The following is a 25446-nucleotide window of genomic DNA, read 5'->3' as shown; positions in this document are numbered from 1 at the left end:
GTAAGGCTGTCGCTCTAACTACTACGCCCACTCTCCTCAAACTCTCCTATCCTACCAGTACTGAAGTGCTGCCACCTGCATACCTGGGTGATCCTCTCCAGTGCCACCCCTGCACTGCACACTTTTTAGTTGGGTAGTCTATGGGCCGCTGCATTTCCCCACTTAAATGGCAGTAAGCGATTTAAGTGGTCAGGAGCGGTTCTTGCCTGCTTAAATTGGTTTTTAGCTTCTGGATCAAAGATGGCGTTAGGCTAGACGCACTGAGGAACCGCTCTTCTAAAAAATTGATTATTCTTGCAGTGGAACATTTTTTCTTACCAGAATGCCGAAATGAGGCCGGAGCGATGCTGGTGCTTCGTGGCCCAATGAGATCCTTGGTCTCGGCAATATTGAAGAGCTATTTAGGCGGATACAAGGAGCTTTGGCAGCGTCTGAGAGCAGCCCGCTGACACAGGGAATGAGCGAGACCATGGCGGTTCCTCTTGGGCTAGAAACAACTCTAAGCACTCGACTAAGGGTGCAACCCCTGCAGCCTCAGACTACCAGCTCTCCAAGGGGCTCAAAAACCCTAGAGGTAGGGGTTATTCACTCTCCTGAGGCAAGCAACAGTATATCAGAGAGTTTGGAACTAGGAGCTCATGTAATTGTGAGCCCTATTGAAGTTTCTGGGACAATTTCAACGTCAGAGGGTGGATTGAGCCAGCCGGGACAATGACAAGTGGTGCAACAGCCTAGTGAGCACTATTTCACTACTCGCCCTTTAATTTCTTTGGAAAAACCTTCAGAAGTAACCCCGGAGTCTTTATGGGATCTTATGGCCGGCCTGGTAAAGATCATAAGCCCAAATTTTCAACAAATTGAAGGGAAATTATGTTTATGTGAACATATATATGAAAGAGTTGAAAGATTTGAAAAGTGAAGTGACTGCTTCTAACTCCTCTGTTCAGAAATTTGAACAGGAAATAAAAACTTCCAGCAATTACAAGAAAGTTTAATGAAAGACAATAAATATTAGCCTTAGGAGGAAGCTGGAAAATAATTCTAGATATAATCACTTAAGGCTGATTAATTTCACTAGGCTAACATTGGTAACGCCTAGGGAAATGTTTAAGAGGTATCTGACAAAAATCAATCTAAAAAAAAATCTCGACCAAGAATTATTAAATGTATTGGAGAAATCAGATAAAGAGGCAGCAGTGCCAACTACTTTGATTATAGCTGTAGCTCTTTCTATTGACAAAGTTTGGTTGTTAAAACTTTTCTTTTAAAAATAGAAAGAATTCATGGGATTTAAACTACAAATGTTACCTGATTTTTTACGGAGACTCAGAAGCTCAGAAGATACAACCCCCGGTTTCATTTTGATGAAACCGGGGGTTGTATCTTTGGGTGCTACTTTTTACTTAGACATCCTTGTAAGTGTTTAGTATGTTACCACACTGTTAAATATGTCTTCTTTGAGCCAAATCAGTTGACATCTTTTTTAGTGCTGTCCCGTCTGGAGCTAGAAAAATCTTAAGCCCTATTGATTAAGGAATCTAACTCCTGTACTCAACGTTATAGCCATTATTATGCTTTAAACTAAAATGTACGTTTAGTTAATTTGTCTTATTTTCTCGCTAAATTGTATTATTATGGATCCCATTATTGAGGACTTAAGCATAATTAGCAAAGACGTATTATTCTTTTGCTTTTTTTAATGTATTATTTGATGTATATATAGTAGCCAATATTGCTTTCTGTACAAGTTATACTTGGTAATTTCAATTTGAAAATCAATAAATCAATCGGGTTTTTCTTCTCTTCTTAGACGAGTAAACTTGCGGTTTATTTTCTGCAAATGATGTCGTCCCCTAACAACGGAGCTTTAGGAACAATCAAATAATTGGCGACTCCTATTAGATCCGCTCTGACGCAAGTCGCAATTGTATATGCGCACGCCGACACATACAAACCGAGCGAAGGCAGGCGATAGGACAGGACTGCATGACGTACTTGTGGACATCTCAAGCCGTTCCACCATCCCTGGAGCCAATCTCAGACTTTTTCTTAAAACAAACCTTCGCGCGCTCGCACACAGACCGGGGCATGCTGGGAGGCCGGTAGTTTCAAACTGTGTTGTTCTGCAAGTGGCTGTTTTATTGGGGAGTTTCCTAACATCTGACCAGTGTTGCTAGTTAAGCAGGTTTCCCTTATAGGCTAGTTTATAAGGCCGATGGCAGGAAACTTTTGGTTTGGCAGTTTGGGCAGTATTCAATCGAAGAGTATTCCGAAATTCAGCCTGCTGTTCCGGCTAAATTCCAAGCCTCAGTCTGATACTCCAATAGCCTCTTTCGTTGTATTTAAAGCCTCATTCTGGCCCTACAAAATTGCTCCCAGTGCGTTCTAAGCCTCACTCTGGTATCATCGGAGTTATTTCCAAGTGGTTTGTGCTTTCTTAATGTGATAACTGCAGCTAGCCACAGTGGTGAAGTTTGGAAGCAAGAGGATAAGATGTAAGAATAACATGTCTTTTCTGTTGCTAACTACTCCTCTGTCAACTCAGTATTTCTTGTCTCTTTTCCACATGTTCCTTATTTCTTCCCCCTTTTCTTGCATCCATTTCGCCTTGACTTTTTTCTCCAACCCCTCCCTCGCTCTAGTATCTGCTGAAACCTGTCTTTTAGCATTTTGTCAGTGGTCACTCACTATAACAAAAATCATCCCACCACAAAAAATCAAAATACCTTAAATGTGAATACAAAGTAATTTAAAGGAAGAAAAGTCATCGCACTAAATAAAATACAGTTAATGTGGCAGTTTATAAACACAAAAAATGTAATATTTTAAAATAATTATTCTTGAAGGAGAGACGGTTGGGTGCCTGAAAGTTAGTTTGGGGGCTTAAGGCTAAAGATTCGTCTAGGACAGTGGTCTTCACTAAATTTTAAGTCATGGCCACTTTGGACCTAAATGAGCAGGAGAGCCACCAGATATCTTCCTATGCAAGGCTGTGACACTGCTATACAGGGTGTGTCAATCATATCTGCTCTACTAATACGCCTTCAGACTTTATTGAGTGTATCCTTAAGGAGGTAGGCATTTTAAAATGCTTGTTCTTCAAGCAGACAGTGTCCCCCCCCCCCCCCCCATGAGCTTGTGTAAAGAGGCAAAGTGTAGCAGATAAAAAGCCAGAATGATTTAGGGCCACCACAGAGGCCTTCAGGGGTTGCATTGAAGAACACTGGTCTAGAATGACACTCCTGTCTACTAGAAAATATATTAATGTCTTTTTCTGGGCAGTTACAGAAACATGAGGCAGATAAAGGCCAAATGGCCCATCCAAACTGCCCATCTGCAGTAACCATTATCTCTTTCTCTCTCTCAGATCCCACATGCCTATCCCAGGCTTTCTTGAATTCAGACACAGTCTCTGTTTCCACCACCTCTTCTGGGAGACTTTTCCACGTATCTACCACCCTTTCTATAAAAAAAATTTTTCCCCTTAGATTACTCCTGAGCCTATCACCTCTTAACTTCGTCCTATGCCCTCTCATTCTAGAGCAGTGGTTCTCAACCCTGTCCTGGGGGACCCCCCAGCAATTTAGGTTTTCAAGATATCTCTAATGAATATGCATAAGACATATTTGCATGCCTGTCTCCTCCATTATATGCAAATCTCTCTCATACATATTCAATAGGGATATCCTGAAAACCCAACTGGTTGGGGGTCCCCTAAGATAGGGTTAAGAACCACTGTTCTAGAGCTTCCTTTCAAATGAAAGAGACTCAGCTCAAACACATTTACATCACATAGGTATTTAAGTTAAATGTCTCTCAAGTGAATAAATTGTAGTGACAGAAAACCCAAAATAATTGAAAATGTCACTCGCTAGCAGTGGACTCTTTCTCAGATCCCTCATTCAATACAAAAAGGTGGAGAAAAAGCCTCAAGAAAAAATTTGTCACGTAGCAATCATTGATGATTTTAAGCTAGCATTATTTTTGTCACTGGTAAAAAAACTCACACCAAAAGGAATGTAGGGATCTAGAGAGATACAAAACCCACTACTGTGCACAGTAAGGAGTAATATTTCTAATATATTTTTAATTTTGTGGGGTTTTTTAAACTTTTTATTAAACTTTTCAAAAAGCCTATTCAAAACTGTAAAGGCAGTTACAGATGGAAAATAGAAAACCTAAAAAAGTAACTTAGCTCTGGTGCCAGAACACTTGCTGTTGCTTAACCAACTCCACCGGTATCATACAGACTCTCCTTTTCAAAGGCGTTCAAGGTTATAGCTACAACAATGGCGGCAGGGCACGAACTCCTACAAGATCTTGTTTTACCAACATTCCTTTAGGTGTGAGGTTTTTTTGCCAATGAAAAAATAACGCCAGTTTAAATCATCAATGATTGCTACGTGACAAATTATTTCTTGAGTCTTTTTCTCCACCTTTTTGTATTGAATGAGGGATCTGAGAAAGAGTCCACTGCTAGTGAGTGACATTTTCAATTATTTTGATTTAAACGTCTTTATCATATCTCCCCTCTCCCGCCTTTCCTCCAAAGTATACAGATTGAGATCTTTAAGTCTGTCCCCATATGCCTTATGACGAAGACCATGCACCATTTTAGTAGCCTTCCTATGGACCAATTCCATCCTTTTTAAATCTTTTTGAAGGTGCAGCCTCCAGAATTGTAGACAATATTCTAAATGAGGTCTCATAAAAGTCTTATACAGGGGCATCAATACCTCATTTTTCCTACTGGCCATACCTCTCCCTATGCACCCTAGCATCCTAGCTTTCGCCGTCACCTTTGGCCACCTTAAGATTATCACATACAATCACACCCAAGTCCCTCTCTTCTGTCATGCACATAAGTTCTTCACTCCCTAAACTGTTGTGCACATAGGTTCTTCACCCCCTAAACTGGGTTTTTGCAGCCCATATGCATGACTGCATATTTTAGCATTAAATTTTAGCTGCCAAATTTCAGACTATTATTCAAGCTTCACTGGGTCTTTCGTCATGTTATTCACACCATCTGGGGTGTCTATTGCAGATTTTGGTAACATCTGCAAAGAGGCAAATCTTACCCGACAGCCCTTCAGCAATATCATTTATAAAAATGTTAAAAAGAATAGGCACACGAACAAAACCTTGAGGCACACCATTGGTAACATCCGTTTCCTCAGAGTAATCTCTATTGATCACTACCCTCTGTCGCCTTCCACTCAACCAGTTCCTGACCCAGACTCAGTTTATTTATTAAATGTCTGTGTGCAACATTGTCAAAGGGAGGATAGATGGAGGAGTTTTAGGGAGGACATATAGATGTTGAAAAGAATAGGAGATAGAGGTGAGCCTTGCGGGACTCCACATATAGGTTTTCAGGGAGTGGACGAGGTGCCATTCATGTTGACAGTGTAAGAACAAGAACGTAGGAATTTTGAGAACCAGTCTAGGACTGTGAAGTTAATGCCTATCTCAGAGAGTTGGAGAACTAGAATATCATGATGGACAACGTCAAAAGCAGCGGAAAGGTCGAATTGTAGGAGGACGGCGAACTTATTTTGAGAATGAAGTTGTTGAACCTTTGAGATTAAGGAGGTCAGAAGGGATTCGGTGCTGAAGTTGGAATGAAAGCCATATTGGTAAGGTAGAAGAATGGAGACTCTCTCTAAATATGATGAGAGTTGGGTAGAAATGATGGACTCCAGCATCTTGGTTAGGAGAGGGATGTTTTCTATTGGGCGATAGCTGGATGGTGTGGAGGAGTCTAGGTCAGATTTTTTTCTGTAGTGGGGTCAAGACAATATGACCCATTTCTGGGGAAAAAAGGCCCAAATGTAGGGCGGAGTTTATGAGTTTGGTAATAGATGAGATGGCCTGTGCGGGAATTTTCTAGTATAGGTAGGAGGGGAATGGGTCTAAGGAACAGTTGCAGGATTTCAGTTTGAGGCAGAGTTTGAAGACCAAGGATTCAGATACGTGCTCAAAGGTAGTCCAGGATCTATCGGCTGGGATAGGGTTGGAGACCGTTAGGGTAGAATTGGAGTCTGTGGGCACCAGAGAGTTGTAGGAGACTGTAGGTGGGAAGAAGCATCTCAAGGTAGTGACCTTTTCGTTGAAGAATTTTGCTAGAACATCGGCTGAGGGGAGAGGAGGGGAGCAAGGTGGAGTCTTTTTTGGAAGTTAAGGAGCGCCAGATGTTGAATAGTGTGCTACTCTGGTTGTTGAATCTGGAGATTTTGTCACCGTAGAAGTTCTTCCTTGCTTTTTTTAGTACTGTATTGTAAAACTTAATATTGATTTTCCAAGACTGTCTGTCTATAGGGGATTTAGATATTTTCTATTTGCGTTCCAGAGCTCGACATTTCTGCTTTAGTTCTCTGTGATAAGGGAGTTGCCAAGGAGCCTTACAGGAGTAGGAGATGGTTTTAGTTGAGAGAGAGTATATTTATTTATATACTGCCTATTAATTGTCTAAGCAGTTTACAGTCAGATACTCAGTCATTTGTCCCTATCTGTCCTGGTGGGCTCACAATCTATGAGAAACCAAAAAACACTGTGGAGTGACGATGTTCCTGAAATGGACTTTATTGAGAATTTCAAAGTTCCAAAAGTACAATTAAGCAATCCACATAAAAATAAAGTACAGTGGTGCCTCGCATAACGGACGCCTCGCACAGCGAACGCTGCGCACAACGAACTTTATGTCTTGATTCGTACAACGAACTTCGTTTCACACAACGAAGTCGCCCGAGCTGCATCCTTCCGCGCAGGCACTGCGCTTAACTGCCCTCTCTCCGCCTGGCTCCCTCTTGCCCCCCCCCGACTCCCCGACACGATCGGGGCAAGAGGGAGCCCAAGCCCTCTTGCCCCCCCTACTCCCCGACACGATCGGGGCAAGAGGGAGCCCAAGCCCTCTTGCCCCACCGACTCCCCGACACGATCGGGGCAAGAGGGAGCTCAAGCCCTCTTGCCCCCCCGACTCCCCGACACGATCGGGGCAAGAGGGAGCCCAAGCCCTCTTGCCCCCCCGACTCCCCGACACGATCGGGGCAAGAGGGAGCCCAAGCCCTCTTGCCCCCCCGACTCCCCGACACGATCGGGCCAGGAGGGAGCCCAAGTCCTCCTGGCCACGGCGACCCCCTAACCCCACCCTGCACTACATTACGGGCAGGAGGGATCCCAGGCCCTCCTGCCCTCGACGCAAACCCCCCCTCCCCCCAACGACCGCCCCCCCCCAAGAACCTCAGGCCCTGCCCCCAGGAGGGACCTAAGGCTCCCGGGCCTATTCTGATTGGCCCAGGCGCCTTAGGCCCCACCAGTAGGCGGAGCTTTGGGACGGATGGGCCAATCCGGCCTCATTCCGTCGTTGGCTGCCTGCCGGACAGGCGGGTTTGGCTCCCGTCTGTCCGGCCAACTACAGAAAGGTACGGGGAAGGGGGTTGGGGGTGTCGTGGGGGTCGGGCAGGGGGGGTCGCGGGTCGGCTGGGGGGGCGGTCGGAGGTTCTTGGGGGGGGGCGGTCGTTGGGGGGAGGGGGGGTTTGCGTCGAGGGCAGGAGGGCCTGGGATCCCTCCTGCCCGTAATGTAGTGCAGGGTGGGGTTAGGGGGTCGCCGTGGCCAGGAGGACTTGGGCTCCCTCCTGGCCCGATATTGTCGGGGAGTTGGGGAATCGGCGGGGCAAGAGGGTTTGGGCTCCCTCTTGCCCCGATCGTGTCGGGGAGTCGGGGGGGCAAGAGGGCTTGGGCTCCCTCTTGCCCCGATCGTGTCGGGGAGTCGGGGGGGGCAAGAGGGCTTGGGCTCCCTCTTGCCCCGATCGTGTCGGGGAGTCGGGGGGCAAGAGGGCTTGGGCTCCCTCTTGCCCCGATCGTGTCGGGGAGTCGGGGGGGGGTTAAGAGGGCTTGGGCTCCCTCTTGCCCCGATCGTGGCGGGGAGTCGGGGGGGCAAGAGGGCTTGGGCTCCCTCTTGCCCCGATCGTGTCGGGGAGTCGGGGGGCAAGAGGGCTTGGGCTCCCTCTTGCCCCGATCGTGTCGGGGAGTCGGGGGGGGCAAGAGGGCTTGAGCTCCCTCTTGCCCCGATCGTGTCGGGGGTGCCAGGGACCACACGGAGTCACCCACCGTACCACCCGATTCGGGTAAGCGCAGGTATCGGTGGGTGGCTTATTTGCGGGGGGGGTGCCTTATTTTACATTTTTTTCTAAAAAGGGGGGGCTGTCTTATTTGATGGCCCTGCCTTATCATCGGGGAAACACGGTAGAAAAAAAAAAAAAAATGAACAGTTAAGTCCCAGTTTTTGCCGCTGAGACTCTGCCCTCTCTCACTGTAAAATTAGACTCTACTTAGTCTGTCTTTAAATTTAAAAAATGTGTGTTGTTTTAAAAAACAATTATGTTTTTAGATGTATCTAAATAAAAATAATAACCAAAAATTTATCTTTTTTTATGTCATCTTACATATTTTATGCTGCAGAACGAATTATTTTTTTTTACATGTATTCTTATGGGAAAACGCGTTTCACATAACGAACGTTTCGCATAACAAACTTGCTCCTGGAACCAATTAAGTTCGTTGTGTGAGGCACCACTTAATCCACATAAAAAGCCTAAAGGACCTAGTTCGCTGAAAGCGTAGGACCCAACACGGTCCGTGTTTCGACAAGACAGTCTTCTTCAGGGGTCCCTGAAAGTCCTATGGTAGTAGATACGTAGAGTAACTAGTGTGTGGAGAATCGTGAGGAAAGCACTGCTTGAAAGCAAAACAATCTATCTGACATACCTGGGGAAATGGAGGATTAAGTGACTTTCCCAAGGTCACAAAGAGTAGTGCAAGGTTTGAACCCACAACCTCGGGGTGCTGAGGCTGTAGCTCTAACCATTAGGACACTCCATCCTATCTCTTTTTGAGATGTGGTGACGGTATTCAAGGTGCAGTCAAATTATGGAGCAATACAAAGGATTTTTAATCTCAGTTTTGTTTTCCATTCCTTTCCTAATCCTAAAATTCCCAACATATATACATTTTTCCCACTTTTCTATTAGCATTAGAAGCTAAGTTACTACCATTGCAGCATTACACAAATACTGTTGGTTTTTTAAAAAAGCTGTGGTCTCCAAAATGGTTTTCCTAGGTAAATTATTGCATGGTTCATTTACAATGATATTATTTAAAAGCAAATTGTTGTAGTGTCAATGTTGTGAGTAATTGGGACTCTGATTTCTAGTGTATGCTAATACTACTACTGCAATCAATATCCCTAGCCCCTGCTGGCTTGAGAAGCTTTACTCAAGTCAAGACACTGAGCCTGTGTTTATATACTGCTGTTGAGCTATCAGGCTGACTTGGAGGCCTTATTTTACACACATCTGTGTTCTTGTTGCTTGGCATGTCTGGCATTATAGCAAAATTAAACACACCATGTTTTGACCAGAAGTTTGAGGTCTATTTTACATTTATGGTAGACTTCAAAAAGGAGCAAGACATTCCAGCAAATTCTCAGAGCGACAAAACAGGGTGCCTCAGTCTAGAAAAATGCTGCTGAGTCCAGACGTCTCAAGAATTCTACGGGTTCCCGAGGATGTGGAACCTGAGGAGTTCTATGGTGAGTAACTGTGTGATCTCTCTTGGGACTGGGTTTGGTGGGATTCTATGTCTGCTGATAGCTCAGAAGACTGGATATCTCTTTCTGGACCCCTGGTGTAAGCTTTAGCTTATACTGGCAATATAAAACGGGCCTTATCAAAAACTTTTCAGGGATTCTAGCCCTAGCTTATCATTTTGACGGGTCACTGCTTATCATGAGTCTGAGAGAATTTTCTCTCTGAGAGCCCAGGAAGCTAAATTTTAAGTTGCTCCAAATATTTAAACAAAATACTAAATTTGGGGGCAGCTTTTTTTATTTTTCTTGTAGCACCAAATCTGTTCTCCAGTTCAGTGCTGGAGCAAAGATTCTGCATGGGAGCAAATGAGTCATCTGGGGTAAGTGTAGCATCTTATTCCAGATGACCCTCAACCACTAATCATTGTTGCCACCCAATCAATCATTTTAGAGCACTTATCAAAGAACTCAGTTTATAAGTCACATATACAGAACTGTCAAAGGTTGTGCTGAAATCCAAGTACACTGGGGCCAATCAATATTCAAAGCAATTTAAGCAGTCATGAACTGGTGTTTTCAGAGAACACCTATTACAGGTGAACAACTTTGCTTTCTTCACTTTACTTTCATTGCAGATAAGATCAGCAGTTGAATCATGGAGTTGGTTTGTGATTTTTCCCCCCCCCCCCTTTTATCCATTACGGTTTTACAGATCATCCTTTGCACAGCACTGCTGTTGATGATCAGCTAGAGAAAGAATGTACACAGAGTAATGTGTCACCAAACATATCTAAAGCTTTGCCTCAAGTGCCAGGAGCTGAGAGCAGGTAATTTCCTATGTTTAATAAAAAAAATACGTTCTTCAGTGTAATTGTTAGCTTGCACTACAAAGTGGACTTGTGTCACTGTATCCAACGGCCCAACACAATGCTTTTCAATAGCATGCATAAACTGTGTTTAATTCATTCCCAGAGGTTTGGACCTTCTCTAGAGGCTGCCCTTAATGTAGCTGCCTTTTTTTCTAATTTCAGCAGTTTATTTGTGCTCCTTTCTCTCCAACTCAATTGGAATTTAGTTCTATGAATGGTCATTCATGCTGCCTGGGGATTTTTTTTTTCTCCCTCTCCCAGCCCAAACCTACTTGAAAAGATAATTGCAGAAACGATCCTTGACCTGAGAAATTTTGCACCTATCTTAGTCAATACATTCACCAACTAAGATAAGTGCAGCTTTGAAGTGCTCATTCTGTTGCAGAGGTTTTGGAAAGAAGGCTTTCTGACCTCCTTCCAGCAGGCAGCCATCTTGCACCACCATCAGTTACTTCAGAAACTTGCCCCAGACCTGTCCCCCTACCCCTCAGTAGCCAAAAAAATTACCTATCTCTACTTCATTTTTGATCTGGCAATGGCAGTTCTTTTTGTAGCATAAAGTCTCCTTCACCTGGTAACTGCATAACAGCTCAACTTTGTGAAGATAATTGTGTTCTTTCGCTATAACAACAGATGGTCTCAGCTAATTGCCATTTTGTCTGCCTATTCTATGTGCGCACTCCAAGCACAATGGACCCATATCCTCTGGCAATGGCAGTTCTTTTTGTAGCCATGGCAATAGCAGTGGTCCCAGGGTTTGGTCTGGAAGGCTTCCAGGCACTCCAATAAAGCGCAAATTTCCCTGCTGGGAGCGATTCTTTATATCCTCCAGCTTCACTTTCTGTTCAGCAAACCGGCATTCTAAAATAGCCAAGGCTGGTGTCGCTGCATGAGAGGAATCCTCCAAGGAAGAAACGCAACTCTCCAGCTCTATGAACTGTGTTAAAAAGCAATGATTCCAAATAGCCCTCTTGACTGGAGAGTTTCGTCAGTTGGGGCTCTAATGCTCGGGTGACAGCAAAGCTAAGCTGAGACAACTGGCGTTCTGTGAAATCAAAAGAAGTTGGAGTGGGACAAGTTTGCCATCTTGTCAGCTGAGTCGCAGCTGGTGTGTTTCAGTTTTTGGGTGAATTTCCTGGACATTTCACCTCCCGATGTTGAAAGATATCTATCTGTCCATGAGGTATATGTGCAATATAGAATGTTTGCCAGTGATGCACAATCACTTAAAAAGCGATAATTAGGAGCTGGAACAGCACGGGACCAAGAACCGAAGAGAACATGACCTTGCCACTCACATCATCACTTGATCCATAATTGAAGTTATAAAATTGCAAAACCAACAAAAAATTAAATTTGAGAGTTATTTAAAGTTCTTTAAGCTATGTATGGGTAATTGTAACAATGGTGAAACTAAAGTAGATAGAATTGCTAATCAATAGGATGGATGTGTTTGTTTTGAGAGCAGATTAACTGAAAACACAGCTCGTTAGTCAACTAGCAAACATGGCATTTCATCATCCACCATCTGCAGTCATTTTCTTTTTCAGGTTGTTTATCTTTATTTTAACAGGTTAAACAACAAACAATCAACAGAAAATATTTCATAACATTGCTTACAGAGTTGCCAGCATGATAATCACGCTATACAGCTGAGCTCTATTTCTTTGGTACAGTGCTCTCACAGATTCAATAAGTACATCAGCCAACAATCCCCCCTCCCCTTGCCATCAGCAACTTAGAGAGCAATGTTGAGGATTGTTAAATTTAAAGTGTACATCGCTTAGAATATTTGATTAAGCGATTTATCAAGTCACAGAATAAACTTGAAACTTGATAGCTTCAAATAGTAGCATTCTACACACTCGACCCAGATGAATGCACCTTGTATATAGGGATTCAAAGTCTTCAAAAAGTTCCGAAGACTGTTAGCGCGTTACTGTGAATTTTGACATGTGCATTACTGTGAGTTTTGACATAGTCCACTCTAAGCTGCACATGTTGTCTAGTGGGATTTCCAGGCTGTTTCCAGGTGGCTGCCAATTCCAGTCTGGCCGCCGTTGCAACAAAAGCAACCAGTTTGATATTTAGCTAGAACTCCCTCTGGTGGACAATTCAGAAGGCTACAGCCCAGATCTCTTAATTGGAACCATGCAAATATAATCCAATACCTCCTAACTTTTGGGCATTGCCACCAAATGTGATAAGTTCCTTGCTCCCCACAGCCCCACCAGCATAACTCAGTAATATTAGCTTTAATGTGATGAAGTCTTGCTGGGGTTAAGTACCACTGATAAAGTTGTTTGAATCCATTCTTGACCAGATTACTCGCTATGGATACTCTTAAGAAACGAACAGAAAATCTGTTGCCACTGGGCTTGGTCTACAGATTGGCCTAGTAAAGATCCCCATTTCTTGGTATAGAGCTTAGGAGGGTCCCCTTGATACAGTAGAGCTTTATAAATGTGAAAGATACTACCTCTCTCGGAGCAAATGTCCCATACCCTATCCCATATGCCCATTTGTAGAGAAATGTGTGGACCTGACGATACTGGAACTGGTCCATCAATGTGAGGCCATGAGACCGCATGAGTTCCGATAGAGGAGAATACCCCTCCCTCTTCTAAGAATTGTCCCAGCATGGTGAGCTCTCCCTCCACCCAAGTCTTGTATTTCGTGTCCATCCCAACTGATTTGAAGCCTTCCACCACTACTAGGGAGGTTTGCTTGAAGTAGAAGCGGTGTTTAAACATTGTAGCTCTAAATTTAAACCAAATATCTTCAGGGTTCCTAAAATAAACAGCCACACTATCCTATCAAAGGCTTTGTCAGCATTAATACTCAGGATCAAAGGTGGGGACTCCCGTCGCTTAGCCAAATGAATCACATGCGAAATACGCCATTCATTATCAAACGTTTGGCACCCAAGCTTAAAGGCAGCTTGATCATCCCTCACTAAGTGGCTCATGTAATCTTATAACCGATTAGCTAATATTTTTGTGAAAAGCTTATAGTCTGTGTCTAAGAGTGAAATGGGGCAGTAAGATCCACATTGTTCCAGATCCTTTTCTGGTTTAGGTAGTAATGTGACCCCCCTGCCAGATGCCATGTATAAGGTAACTTGTCCCCTGCCCTGAGGCTAGTAAACACCTCAGTGAGGGGTTTTACCAGTAGACCCCTAAATCCAAGATCGCAAAGATAAGAAGATCCAAACAGTAACAAAGCCTTGATTGCTTTGTTGCTCAAATTAGGATAACTATTTACAGTACATAAAAATAAAATTGCTTGCTGTTAGTTTTCAAGAATTAATCACATCAAAAAATGCTTGTCTGGGCACACAGATGCTCATAACATTGACAGGCTCTTGCATACGCGATATACATGTCATCTATTCTAGTGTATATTTATGAAGGGAATTTTAAAAAATAAACTAAAATTCTAGAATCTCTCTTGGTGCGCTCGGAATCTCTTTTAGAGCACACCACTGTGCTGTGGTACACAGTTTGAGAGACACTGGTCTGTTGGAAGAAATGTTAAGGCAATAAAGCTAACAAGAACTGGGGAGGCACAGATCCTCTCTCCACCCTGCCCTGCCCCTTGCTTTCTAGCCCCCTCTATTTCCATGCATATTATGATTGAATTTTAAAAATGTCTTTTTTCTTAGGTATTTCTGGGCTATAGACTTAAAAGTCTACCCGATACTGATCTTAGTTTTCAACTACTGGAATTGCCATTGAAGCTCACTCCAGTCTATCCAAACCATCTCATTTGTGGGATTCAGACCGTGAAAGTTAGCCCATTTGCTATTGTAGCGATTTCCACACAGCTATTTTTATGGGCTGCATTGCATTTGTTGCACCGGGATGCGCTGCCACAGCTGTGTAAAAGGGGATCTAGATATGTTAGAAGATAACTTTATAGAGTATAAATCAAGTGCATGTTATTTTGTATTCAAATATACACAAATATGGTGCAAGTCTTGCACAGAAGGTGCAATTCGTGTTCCTCCTTCCCTCAATCTTCAAGTTTAAGGGGGTGTCTAATCTTGCTCTGTGGAGAAGTTTGCTATTATATCCCCCCTCCATTTGTCCACCACCCCTGAAGCATACAGCGCAGAGCTGTATGCTGTTGAAGCAGATAATGTATGGGCTTCTAGGGAAGGAGATGATCCCTGCTCTTGGTGATGCAGGGCTTGGGAGTGTGTTTGTCTCCCTGCTGCATGGCTTCATTGCTGGGTGTACGTGTGTGTCCATACTTTTTTGGCTTTTATTTATAAAAAATTTCTGTCCTGCATGATCTTGCTATTCTTTGCAAGCAAACATTACATTACATTAGTGATTTATGTTCCACCATTACCTTGCGGGTCAAGGCGGATTACATAAGAATTGTCATGATATTAGGAAATACATAAGGAATACGGTAGTTTGAACATTTTCTAATTTGCTAAGGAGTAGATAGTATTGCAGATCTGGTTGTGTTATATTGGCTTTATGTATTTTTTGAAGAGTAGGGTTTTTGTTTCTTTTTTGAAGGTTTTGTAGTCTGTGGTCGAAATCAGCAGATTGGTGAGTTGTCTGTCTAGTTTCGCTGCTCTAGTGGCCAGTAGGTTGTCATACAGTTTTCTTCATTTGACATTTTTGATTGGCGGGTATATGAATAGTGTATGGATTCTCCTGTGTCTGGTTGAGGTGGATTGAATTAGTCGGTTGTTCCAGTAGGTTGGGCTGTCTCCATTTATAGCTTTAAATAGTAGGCAGTGGAATTTGAAGTGTACTCTGTCTTGTATTGGGAGCCAGTGTGAATCGTGGTATACCTCTGCAATGTGGTCGTATTGTTTCAGCGAATAGGTAAGTCTTAGAGCTGTGTTTTGTATTGTTTGTAGTTGGATACCGTGCAGGAAGATAGAGGGGAAGACTCACTGGATCTTAGGCAAGACAGACCAAAAGGGACACAAGAGAGAAGGAAATGCAAGAAAGGAACAAGCCACAAACTCAAGTGTATGTACACGAATGCAAGGAGCCTTAGGAATAAGATGGGTGAATTGAAAGCTGTGTCACAAAAAGATAACATTGACATCGGCATCACTGAAACATGGTGGACTGAGGGAAATGTCTGGGACACTGTGCTACCGGGATACAAACTATACCACAGAGACAGAGTGGCTTAAAAAGGTGGGGGCATTGCCATATACGTCAAAGAGGGAATTGAATCTACTGGAGAGAACACGCCACAACAGACAGATAAGTTAGTCTTTTGTGGGTCAAAATTCCAGGAACAAATGGACTGAAAACGAAGATCGGCATCTACTACCGACTCCCAGGGCAGTCAGAAGAAATTGATGGAGAAATGACAGATGAGATTAAACACAACTGCAAGGGAGGCAACGCAGTTATCGTGCGTAAAATTTATCAAAGTACAAATATCAAGCTAAAATATAGACAAACGCAAAACTAAATATTTTCAATAAAACAGATCAACCATTCTTGCATAATGCTAACATAAAACAAGTGTTTAAAATACCAACTCTCTTGCAAAAGCCCTTTTGAAAAATATAATTCTGAGAACTATGTAGTTATCAAGGCATAGATCACCCGATATTCAGTGCTATTTAGCTGTCTGGGAACGGCTCCTAGCTGGCTAAATGGTGCTAAGCTAGCTAACTATGAATATTCAGTGGGACATAGCCACTGATCATTTTCAGTCAGCGGCTAGCCCAGTCACTGGCTATAGTGTGCAACATAATGTAGCTGATTTATGCCAATATTCATGGCTGACCGGCTAAGTTTAGCAGCCAGATAGGCTTGCCTAAATAGTGGGTCTTATCTTTGGCTGCTATGACTTAGTCAGTCAGCCAAAAAATATCAATTTGACTGGCGAAGTCAAACGCAGCTTAAAAATAGAACAGAAATTCAGTGTCAGTTGCTGGATACAGCCTCGCATTGAATTTTCAGGTTTGCCGCCAACTGCAGGAGTCAGTCTGACTAACTCTCGCAGTGGATTATTGGCCCCAGAGTTCCTAAGTTTAGGACCAGCAATTGGAAAAAATTCTGGTGGATCTGTGGAGCCAGCCTGCTGTGCGCCACCCTTCTTAGACTCTGGGTCCCTTTCCCTGGTAGTTCGCTTGAAAACGTAGATAATCTGTAGTTATCTTATCTAACATGAAATGAGGGTACATCCAATAACTTTCTCACCTGATTTTTATCAGCCTTGTAAGATTATAGATATGTTAATTTGCAGCAGCCAAAGGAGCATGGGGGGGAGGTGCATACTATTTGGCTTCTGGATCTACAGGACTCAGATTTGTGCATGAGTGTGCCCTTCTCTGAGACTTTAGGATTGGAAGAAAGGAGTAGAAGCGTGAAAAGGAAGAGTATATTAAGAGGGTTAAAGAGAATAGATTGTGCTATATAGTGTTCCCCTGTGAATTCGTGGTTTGTGGACTCGCTCATTCATGGTCTTCTCCAATCGCCTCTTCCTGTAGTAAAGTTGGGCTACACCAATCGGGAGCTATGTGTCAAAGCAGCTCCTGATTGGTGTAGCCTGACTTTACTACAGGAAGAGGCGGTTGGAGCAGACCGCGAGTGATTTTTTTCACCCGCTGGCACTCCAGCTGCCCTCTCCCGTCTCCCCTGCCTTTTGACAGACGAAAAACCGCATTTGCAGTTTGTTGAAATTTGCGGGGGTTCCTGGAATGGAACCTCCGAATTTCAGGGGAGTACTGTATGCCTTGCCCTCGGCAGTCCTCTGTTGTCGCCTAATTCCCCAGATCAGTTTTGGTCTCTCAACCTGTTCAGAAAACTCCCTTGCCTCTCAATGTATTTCAAATCACAATTTGGCTCTTCATATGACAGGTTTGGTAGTGTCCTTAATAAAGCAAACTATAGGGGGTTTCTTCTGCTGTGAACCAGAATCTCCTGTTCATGGATTTTTACTATTAACATAGAAACATGATGGCAGATAAAGGCCAAATGGCCCATCTAGTCTGCCCATCCGCAGTAACCATTATCTCTTTCTCTCTCCAAGAGATCCCATTGTATTATTAGTTTCTGAAAATTGCATATCACATGGCTGTGTGTAATTGTTCTTTTTGCTCAATCAGAGAACCCTTATAAATGACGCAGGCAGCTATGAGCTTTATATTTTTATTCTGGAGGGTGGCTGAATGGTCTATATTTGTCTTTCAGAAAACACCTGCAAAAAGCTGTCACATCTGAAAGAAAACTAAGCAAAACTCTAACAGAGGCTTCAGATAAGCCCACTGTGCAAAAAAACAGAAATGTAAGTTGAATTAAGCTCATTGATTATACTGTATATTTTTTATATTTATTATGATTTTACTCAAATATTCATTCTGTTAGGTCCCTTCAGGATTCCATATGCTAAGTGTTCCATCCAACCCTTTTCTGAGCACATGCTCCTCCCCTTTAGACTGAGAGCTAGAAACATATCTAGTTTCAGTTTCACAAGCAATCCATGCAGAAGTCTTTTGCAGTTCCTTTGATTTTTCTTTTTTTTTTTTTTTGCTTCAAGTTTGTTTTGTTCAGTGGCTTCAGTGCCTTGAGGCCCCTTTCGGTGGTCCCCTGTCAGAGGAAAGGACGCAGTCCCGTGGAGCTGGACTGCTGCTTCACAGAGAAACTCTTGTGGATCTGTGGAGACAGCTTGCTGTGCGCCACCCTTCTTAGACTCGGGGGGTCCCTTCCCCTGGGAGTTCGCTTGCCCGCTGACCTTGTCATGGGTTTTAAGTGCAGGCTGTATGAAACCCCCCTGTACCCATCTTCCTGCCTTCATCATCTCACCATTCTATGATCCCCTCCTCCTGTGTAAAGTATCATTCCTTCTGCATTCTTATTCTCCCCCATGTCTAGCCATCTCTATGTCCATATACCACCCCCATACCGATGCAGCATTCCCCTTTTTGTTCCTGTTCTGTGCTCCTATCCATGCCCACCATCTTCTCTCTTTTTGTATATCTCCCTGTGTCCAGCTTCTCTCCTCTTACTCCATACACTAATGTGTCTCTCACACTCTCTCTTTCCTCCCTCTTCTATGTTCAATATTTCACTCGCTCTTCCTTCATTCCCTTGGTTCAGTTTTTCTCTTTCCTTTTCTTTCTCTCTCTTCCTCTCTGCAGGTCCACCACCTCTATCTTCTCCCTTCAGCGCCCATGTGTGGATCAGGCACCTCTCTTTTCCCTCCAGTTCTACTCCACCCACTACATGGGCCCAGCACCTCTCTCCCTTCCTCCCCAATCCTCAGACTAGATCCAGCCACCGTCTCCCTTCCCTTCAGCTTCAGCCGTTCAACGTCCATCAGCCCAAGCAACTCCCCCTTCGCCTATTGGAATGGAAGCTTCTTGCATGCGTGTCGCAGGGCTGCTCGGACTGGAACCTTCTTGCAACTGAGCCTCTCCTTCCGACGTAACTTCAGGAGGAAGGCACGGAGGCAACTTGTGGCAGATACTTCACTGCAGGGACAAGGCCATTCACTGCTCTATGGGGTGGTGAATGGCTTTGTCTCCGTACCTGCGACAACCAGCCTTTTTCCCCCCATTTCTGCAGGTTACCCACTGGTAGCAGTCACCCTGTCATTTTCTAATGAGAGGCCCCAGAGGTCCCCTTCAGGTGGCCAAAGCCATGGTGAAACTGTCTGATGGATGTTGCATTTAATCAGCCTTTTGTTCTACTGAAAGTGGATTCCTTGGTGGTGTAGGTTACAAACCATACCCTTTCCAGTGAAGGTGGCATGGTATTAAAGGAAGCCCAGGACTACAGGCTTGATTTTATTCATAAGAAGCTCTTTGAGGCCATGGCCTCAGGTTTAAAAGCAGCTGCTGCAGCGTCTTTTGTTGCCTGGGCTTGCCACTTCAAGTTGCACCATGATCCGGAGGCAATTGGTGGGAGGAATCACCAGTTTCTAATGTCTGGAGTGGATTACTGTATTTTTCGCTACATAAGATGCACTTTTCCCCAAAAAAAAGTGGGTGGAAAAAAGAGCGCGAATACCCAACCCTAACATCCCGCCCGTTACCTTATTTAGACCGCTGCCCCTCGCCCGCCGCCGCTGCTACTTTTGGTCACTCGCTACAAGTAGAGAAAGAGAAAGGCCAGGCGGGTGCAGCGATTGCAATCCACCGGCCCAGAAGCCTTACTCCCGACGTCAATTCTAATGTCTGGCCCGGACCTTCTTTCCGATGTCAGAATTGACGTCGGGGGTAAGGCTTCTGGGCCGGTGGCATGCAATTGCTGCACCCGCCTGGCCCTTTCCAGCAATTTGTTCCATTTGGAGGGAGTGAAGTGCTGCTGGCTCCCTACTCATCCCTCGCATTCGGGCCGCTCTCAGTGCCGCGCTGATGAGTTTGACCCGCTGCTTTAGCCAGGAGTGTCCCCCCCCTCCACCGTTGCTGCTTCGTCAACGTGTCCTCACAGCAGCAGCAGTGGGAGGCAATTAAAGCGGGCGGGCAGGCTTGTGGAGGGCAGAAGAGGACAGAGGCTGGAAGGTGAGGGGAACATAGCAGGGAAGGAGGAAGAGATAATTGTTGGGCCTGAGTTTGGGGGGGGGAAGAGGACAAAGGCTGGAAGGCAGTGAGGAGAACATAGGAGGGAGGGAGCAAGGGACAATTGTTGGGCTGAGTTGGGGGGGAGAGGAAGAGGACAAAGGCTGGAAGGCAGTGAGGAGAACATAGGAGAGAGGGAGGGAGGAAGGAACAATTTTTGGGCCTGAGGAAGGAAAGAAAGAAATCACCATACAATGGGGTGAAGAAGAGGATAAAGGCTGGAAGGCATTGAGGGGGACATAGGAATGAGGGAGGGAAGAAGTGACAATTGTTGGGCCTGAGGAAAGAAAGAAAGAAAAAAATCACCAGACAACAAAGGTTGGAAAAATGATTTTATTTTCAATTTAGTGATCAAAATGTGTCAGTTTTGAGAATTTATATCTGCTGTCTATATTTTGCACTATATTTGTTTATTTTTCTATAGTTGTTACTGAGGTGACATTGCATATTTTAAAAAGTCATCTGCCTTGACCCTGTCCCTGCCCGCCCTGTCCCAGCCCGCCCTGTCCCAGCCTACCACTAGACCACCAGAGGGGGGACAAGGTACAAAGCCTGGCAGGGAGGGGGGACAGGGTGAAGAGCCTGGCAGGGAGAATTTGGTTCAGAATTTTTTTTTTTCTTTCTTGTTTTCCTCCTCTAAATCTTGGGTGCATCTTATGGAGCGAAAAATACAGTATGTAGCTGATGCTCTGTATGATCTTTTCAGAGTTATGAGTAAAATGTGTGCTTATTCTATTTTTGCCCGCAGGATGCTATGGATAAGAAACTGGGTGGGGGATTCCTCCTCCAAGGCGACCTTGAGTAAATTTACCATTTAAGGGACATTTACTATTTGGGAAAGGTCTGAATGATCTTATGGCCTGTGTATAGCATTGCAGACCAAAGTCTTTATCGGACTTTATCGGATCGCTGGAATAGTCTTCCACTTCGGGTTATTGAGGCCACCAGTGTGGCGGATTTTAAGGCCAGATGGGATAGACATGTGGGATCTATCCGCAAAGATAGATAGTGAGGATCACTGGGGTGGGCAGACTTGATGGGCCTTGGCCCTTATCTGCCGTCTATTTCTATGTTTCTATGTTTCTATGGACAGTAGACCTCGAGCCCTTAAGGGGTCAGGTTTCAGTAATTTTCGGACCTCCAGACAATGTCGCCAGTTCTCAGGAGGGCCTTTTGAGCCAGAGATTTTTTCAAGGCTCCAGACAGATTCAGTGGGTCCAGGTGCCCCCATTCTTCAGGATCCTGTTCTGACACAACTCCCAAGAAGTATTTAATGACTCCAAGTCATTGACCGAGTCTCCACACATCGGTGGTAGGTTATCGGCCTATTGGGGAGCATGGGTGAAGATCACTACAGACTGCTGGGTGCTGGACATTATTTAGGAGGGGTACAGGCTCAAGTTCTTTTGACTCCTTCTCAGACCACCTTCTGGACGCTCCAGCTGGGAACCGGGGAGGGTGGGAGGGAAATAGCCAAAGCTTGAAGAACCGCGTAAAGGCTGCTGGATCTGGAAGCCATGGAACCCATTCCAGAGGAAGACTCAGGGTGCAGCAGATACTCGATATGCTTCATAGTGCCCAAAGAGGCTCGGAAGACTGGAGGCTGATTCTAGACCTCAAAGCAATAAAGCAACCCTCGGGGTACCTATTTTCAGCTAGAGACAGTGCAGTCAGCGATTGCTTCAGTGGCGCCTGGAGAATTTCTCACTTCACTGGTTTTGACAGAGGCTTATCTGCAAATTCCGATTTTTTTTCGAAGAACACAAGAAATCTGTGCTGGAGCAACATATCCAGCTTGCGGCCTTACCCTTCAGGCTGGCCATGGTGCCACAGACCTTCACGGTCGTAATGGCAGCACACCTGCACAGAGCGGGCATACAAGTACATATGTATCTGGACGATTGGCTGATTATAGCTTAGTATGAATCCAAAGACAGGCTAGCGGTTCCAAGAGTTGATTTAGCTACAGAAGCTGCGTTGGATGGTCAGTTTTGGAAAAGTCACCTGGAGCCAACAAAGCTCTTGGAGTATCTGGGAGTCTGGTTAAACACATGGGAGAACAAGGTGTTCCTCCCAGAAGTCTGCAGAGAGAAGCTTATGCAGGCACTGGGAACAATGGTTGTGACCATGGATGTGGTTTTCTGGGCAAGGGCGCACTTGCTTCCAGAATGCTCTCCTCTCCCACTGGTGTCCATAGAGAGTTATTCTTCAGCAGCAGCTGCTTTGGATAGCAGAAGCACATTACAGTCTACCCTGGTGGTTGGAGCCTCAAGTCTCTAACCAGAGGAATTCCCCTTCACATCTCCACACAGGTGATCCTGACACCGGTTGCCAACCTATACTGTTGGGGGGTCACATTGCAAAGGGCGACTGGTGCAAGGATGCTAGTCCCCCCCTCCTCAAAGGAAGTGATCAATCAACTGCTTAGAACTTCAAGCTATCCACCTAGCACTTTAGGGATTCGGAGGCGCGCTGCAGAGCAAAGCGGTACAAATTTTCTCCGGAGACAAGCAGTAGATATGAAGGCACACTTGTTGGTGAAGTCCTCTGACGGAGCCTGTGTGCTAGGTAAGCTTTGAGCTTATTGGGCATGTGCAGGAGTCCCTAAACCTACTGCCCCTCCCCTTTAGCCTGCCAGTTTTTTCTTCGGCCACTCCTTACAGGTTGCAGCTCTCCCCTCTTTTCCTCTCAGAAAAAAAACAATAAACTTAACTATTTTCCTAATATTGATAACCACTTTTAGTTAGAACACTAAATAGCTTTAAAAAAAAAAGGGAAAAGAGAATTAATAGCAATAGGAGGACCAGAACAAGGACCATATTTCAAGAATATAATTATTAAAATAACCATTTATATGCAGCGAACACTATTGGAAACCAGTACAGAGTGTTACAAGGTAGGCGATAGGACCTAGAGGACACTTTTACCTTCTCACAGAAAAACTGTGATGGGACGGCGGTTCTCGCATAGCAGCCCTTTGAGCTGGAACTGTAAAAAAAGTCAGTCAAGCTGCTCGCTCCCTCCCCCAGAGCCCTGTCTTGGCACCGCAAGGGGAGGGAAGCCAACTACCGCTGACACCATTGGGAAACAAAAAAAAAAACCAGCAGATTAAGCAGGCCACAAGAAAAAGCTACTACTTCCAGAATGCTGCATTACTCCTTCACCTCCGACAGTGGTGACTTCAATATGGAGCTCTAAATTGAAGCAGCTTCATCTTTTCCTGAGGCTATAATGAAGGCTCCCTGGGGCTCAGTATCAGCCTCTCGGTTCTCTCCTAGTCCTATTCAACATGTTCCAAAGGATACAGGTATTTCTTCAAAGCCTACCAAGTCTCTCTCAAAATCTAAACGGGGGTCCTCTCCTACACCTACCTTTTCAAGAGCAGGTTCTTCCCAAACAACCTGCTTTATCTGTGTCTAACCCAGATGTTTCTTTACAGGGGTCAGAATCCATAGAGACTGTTTCTAATTTTTTCCTGCTTCTTCAAAGATTTATTTATTTATTTATTTTTGTAATTCTTTATTGATTTTCAAACTAAAACAGTACAAATAAAAGAACAATAATTATTACATACATTGCACTATTAACTATACAGGTAACATATATATCATTCAAAATTTTTCAGTTTCCTACTTTTATTAGTAACATAACATAATATAGAACATAATATGTAATGAAAAAAATTAAGTTACCCAAGTGTAACCATCAATATTTATTTCCCTCCCTCCAACCCCCCCCCCCCCCCCCCCCCCCCCCCCGGATGTGTAAAGGTAAATAAGCAGAAGAAAAGAAAAGATAAATTTATGCAGGATAGTGCTAATTTACTTCAGAGTTCTCCTCAGTTTCCTCCAGTTTTGCAGGCCCAGCAATGTTTAGCCTGTATTGTACCAGATTCTTCTGAAGAACCTATGTTTTCAGGTCCTATAGTACCATCTAAATATAGTTTGGGAACCCTGCAGTCCTATTTGTTCCTCTCCAACTCCAGATCCTCCATCACCTGCAGCCTGGTCAGAGCCTGATATACATCCTGTTTCAGATCCTGATCAACCTCTTCAATTGCTCCAAGCTATGCAATCGGTACCAACAAAAGAGTACTCTTATCCAAAATTTTTGCAGAAAGTCTCTTCCCTACTTAGCCTTGCTCAAGCGGTGATACCTACAGGTAGCAAGAATTTTGAAGCCATCTTTCAGTCCTGTAAAACTCCAATAAAGGAGCTGGTTGCCCTACCTGTGCATGAAGTTTTACAGGACCTTCAATTAGCTAATTGGCAAAAGTCTCTATCAGTATCAACAGCTTCCAAGCATTTGGAATTAAAATATAAAGTCCAAAAGCCATCATGACATTCAACAGCTTCCTCACCATTCAATGATATCCGAGTCGGCGAATAAAAAGGCGAAGGTTTCCAAAGCTCCGCTAAATATGCCCCCTGGAAAAGATCATCATTTTCTCAATTCAATAGGTCACAAAGTCTATCGGGTTTCTATGCTTTCTTTCAAGATTATTGCTCAATAATTGCAGATTCTCCTTTTTCAACATTCTGTTCTGCAACAACTGGAAGCCACTTCCCCAGAAGCTATTCCGAATCTCCTTATTGTCCTTCAGGAATCCACTTATTAAATCCAACTACGATGCCTATGACATGACGTCTCGAACGGTAGCGGTGGCTAAAGCTGCTAGACGCACAGCATGGCTTAAATCGTTGGATCTTAGAGAAGACCTCCATGAGAGACTAGCAGATGCTTCCTGCGCAGGAGAGTCTTTTTGGTGAAAAGGTGCAAGAGACAGTCTCGCAACTTAAGGAAGATTCCTTGACTAGTAGGGAACTCTCAGCGCATCCCTCCGGGCTGCACCAACAATTTTGTCACCCTTCTTCTTTGTTTTCTTACCGTAGAGCTTACCATCAACAATTTTTTCAACAGTATTATCTGCGTCACAGGTTTGCTCATTATAATCGACCTGCCCTACAAAGACCGCAGTCTTCCCCTTAAAACCCCAAACAGCGTATAAGAGACTAGAAGCAAGTATCTACATCTCAGCTTCCTGCTCTGAAGTCTACTCATAGTTTTTGACCATCTGCCAGTGAGAGGACGGCTGACCCATTGTTCAGCTTGGCAGGCCATAACAGACCAGTGGGTCCTTCGCATAGTTTCTCAAGGCTATTTCCTCAATTTTCTTCCTAACTCTATACCATTGCAACCTCCTCTCCCTTCTGTGATTCCACACCATCACATCCCAGAACTTGCAGCAGACGTTTCCCTTCTACTGCACAGCAATGCCATCGAGGAAGTTCCAGATGAACCAAGGGTTCTACGCCCAAGTTCTTCCTCATCCCCAAAAAGATGCAAGACCTTTGTCTCATTCTCAACCTCAGACCACTCAATGCCTGCCTAAAGAAAGAAGGATTCAGCTGCCCTAGACCTCAAGGACTTACATT

General features: G+C 44.4%; 1 protein-coding gene across 2 annotated transcripts in view; it reads left to right on the top strand.

Annotated features, from left to right (window-relative positions):
* The first annotated feature begins 2051 nt into the window (after positions 1-2051).
* Positions 2052-25446, top strand: part of CENPU (centromere protein U) — an 86319-nt gene continuing 62924 nt past the window's right edge. Inside the window, exons 1-4 of one of the 2 annotated variants that reach the window (XM_033943413.1) lie at positions 2052-2495; positions 9453-9592; positions 10302-10416; positions 17643-17736. In XM_033943413.1, the coding sequence (XP_033799304.1) occupies positions 9523-9592; positions 10302-10416; positions 17643-17736 (279 nt within the window). In that variant the 5' untranslated portion in view covers positions 2052-2495; positions 9453-9522. The remainder of the gene's footprint in view (positions 2496-9452; positions 9593-10301; positions 10417-17642; positions 17737-25446) is intronic. The other variant, XM_033943403.1, reaches the window with a different exon arrangement.

The sequence above is a fragment of the Geotrypetes seraphini genome, chromosome 1 (genome assembly GCF_902459505.1).
Source record: "Geotrypetes seraphini chromosome 1, aGeoSer1.1, whole genome shotgun sequence".
NCBI lineage: Eukaryota > Metazoa > Chordata > Amphibia > Gymnophiona > Dermophiidae > Geotrypetes > Geotrypetes seraphini.
This window is presented reverse-complemented; position numbering and strand designations above follow the sequence as displayed.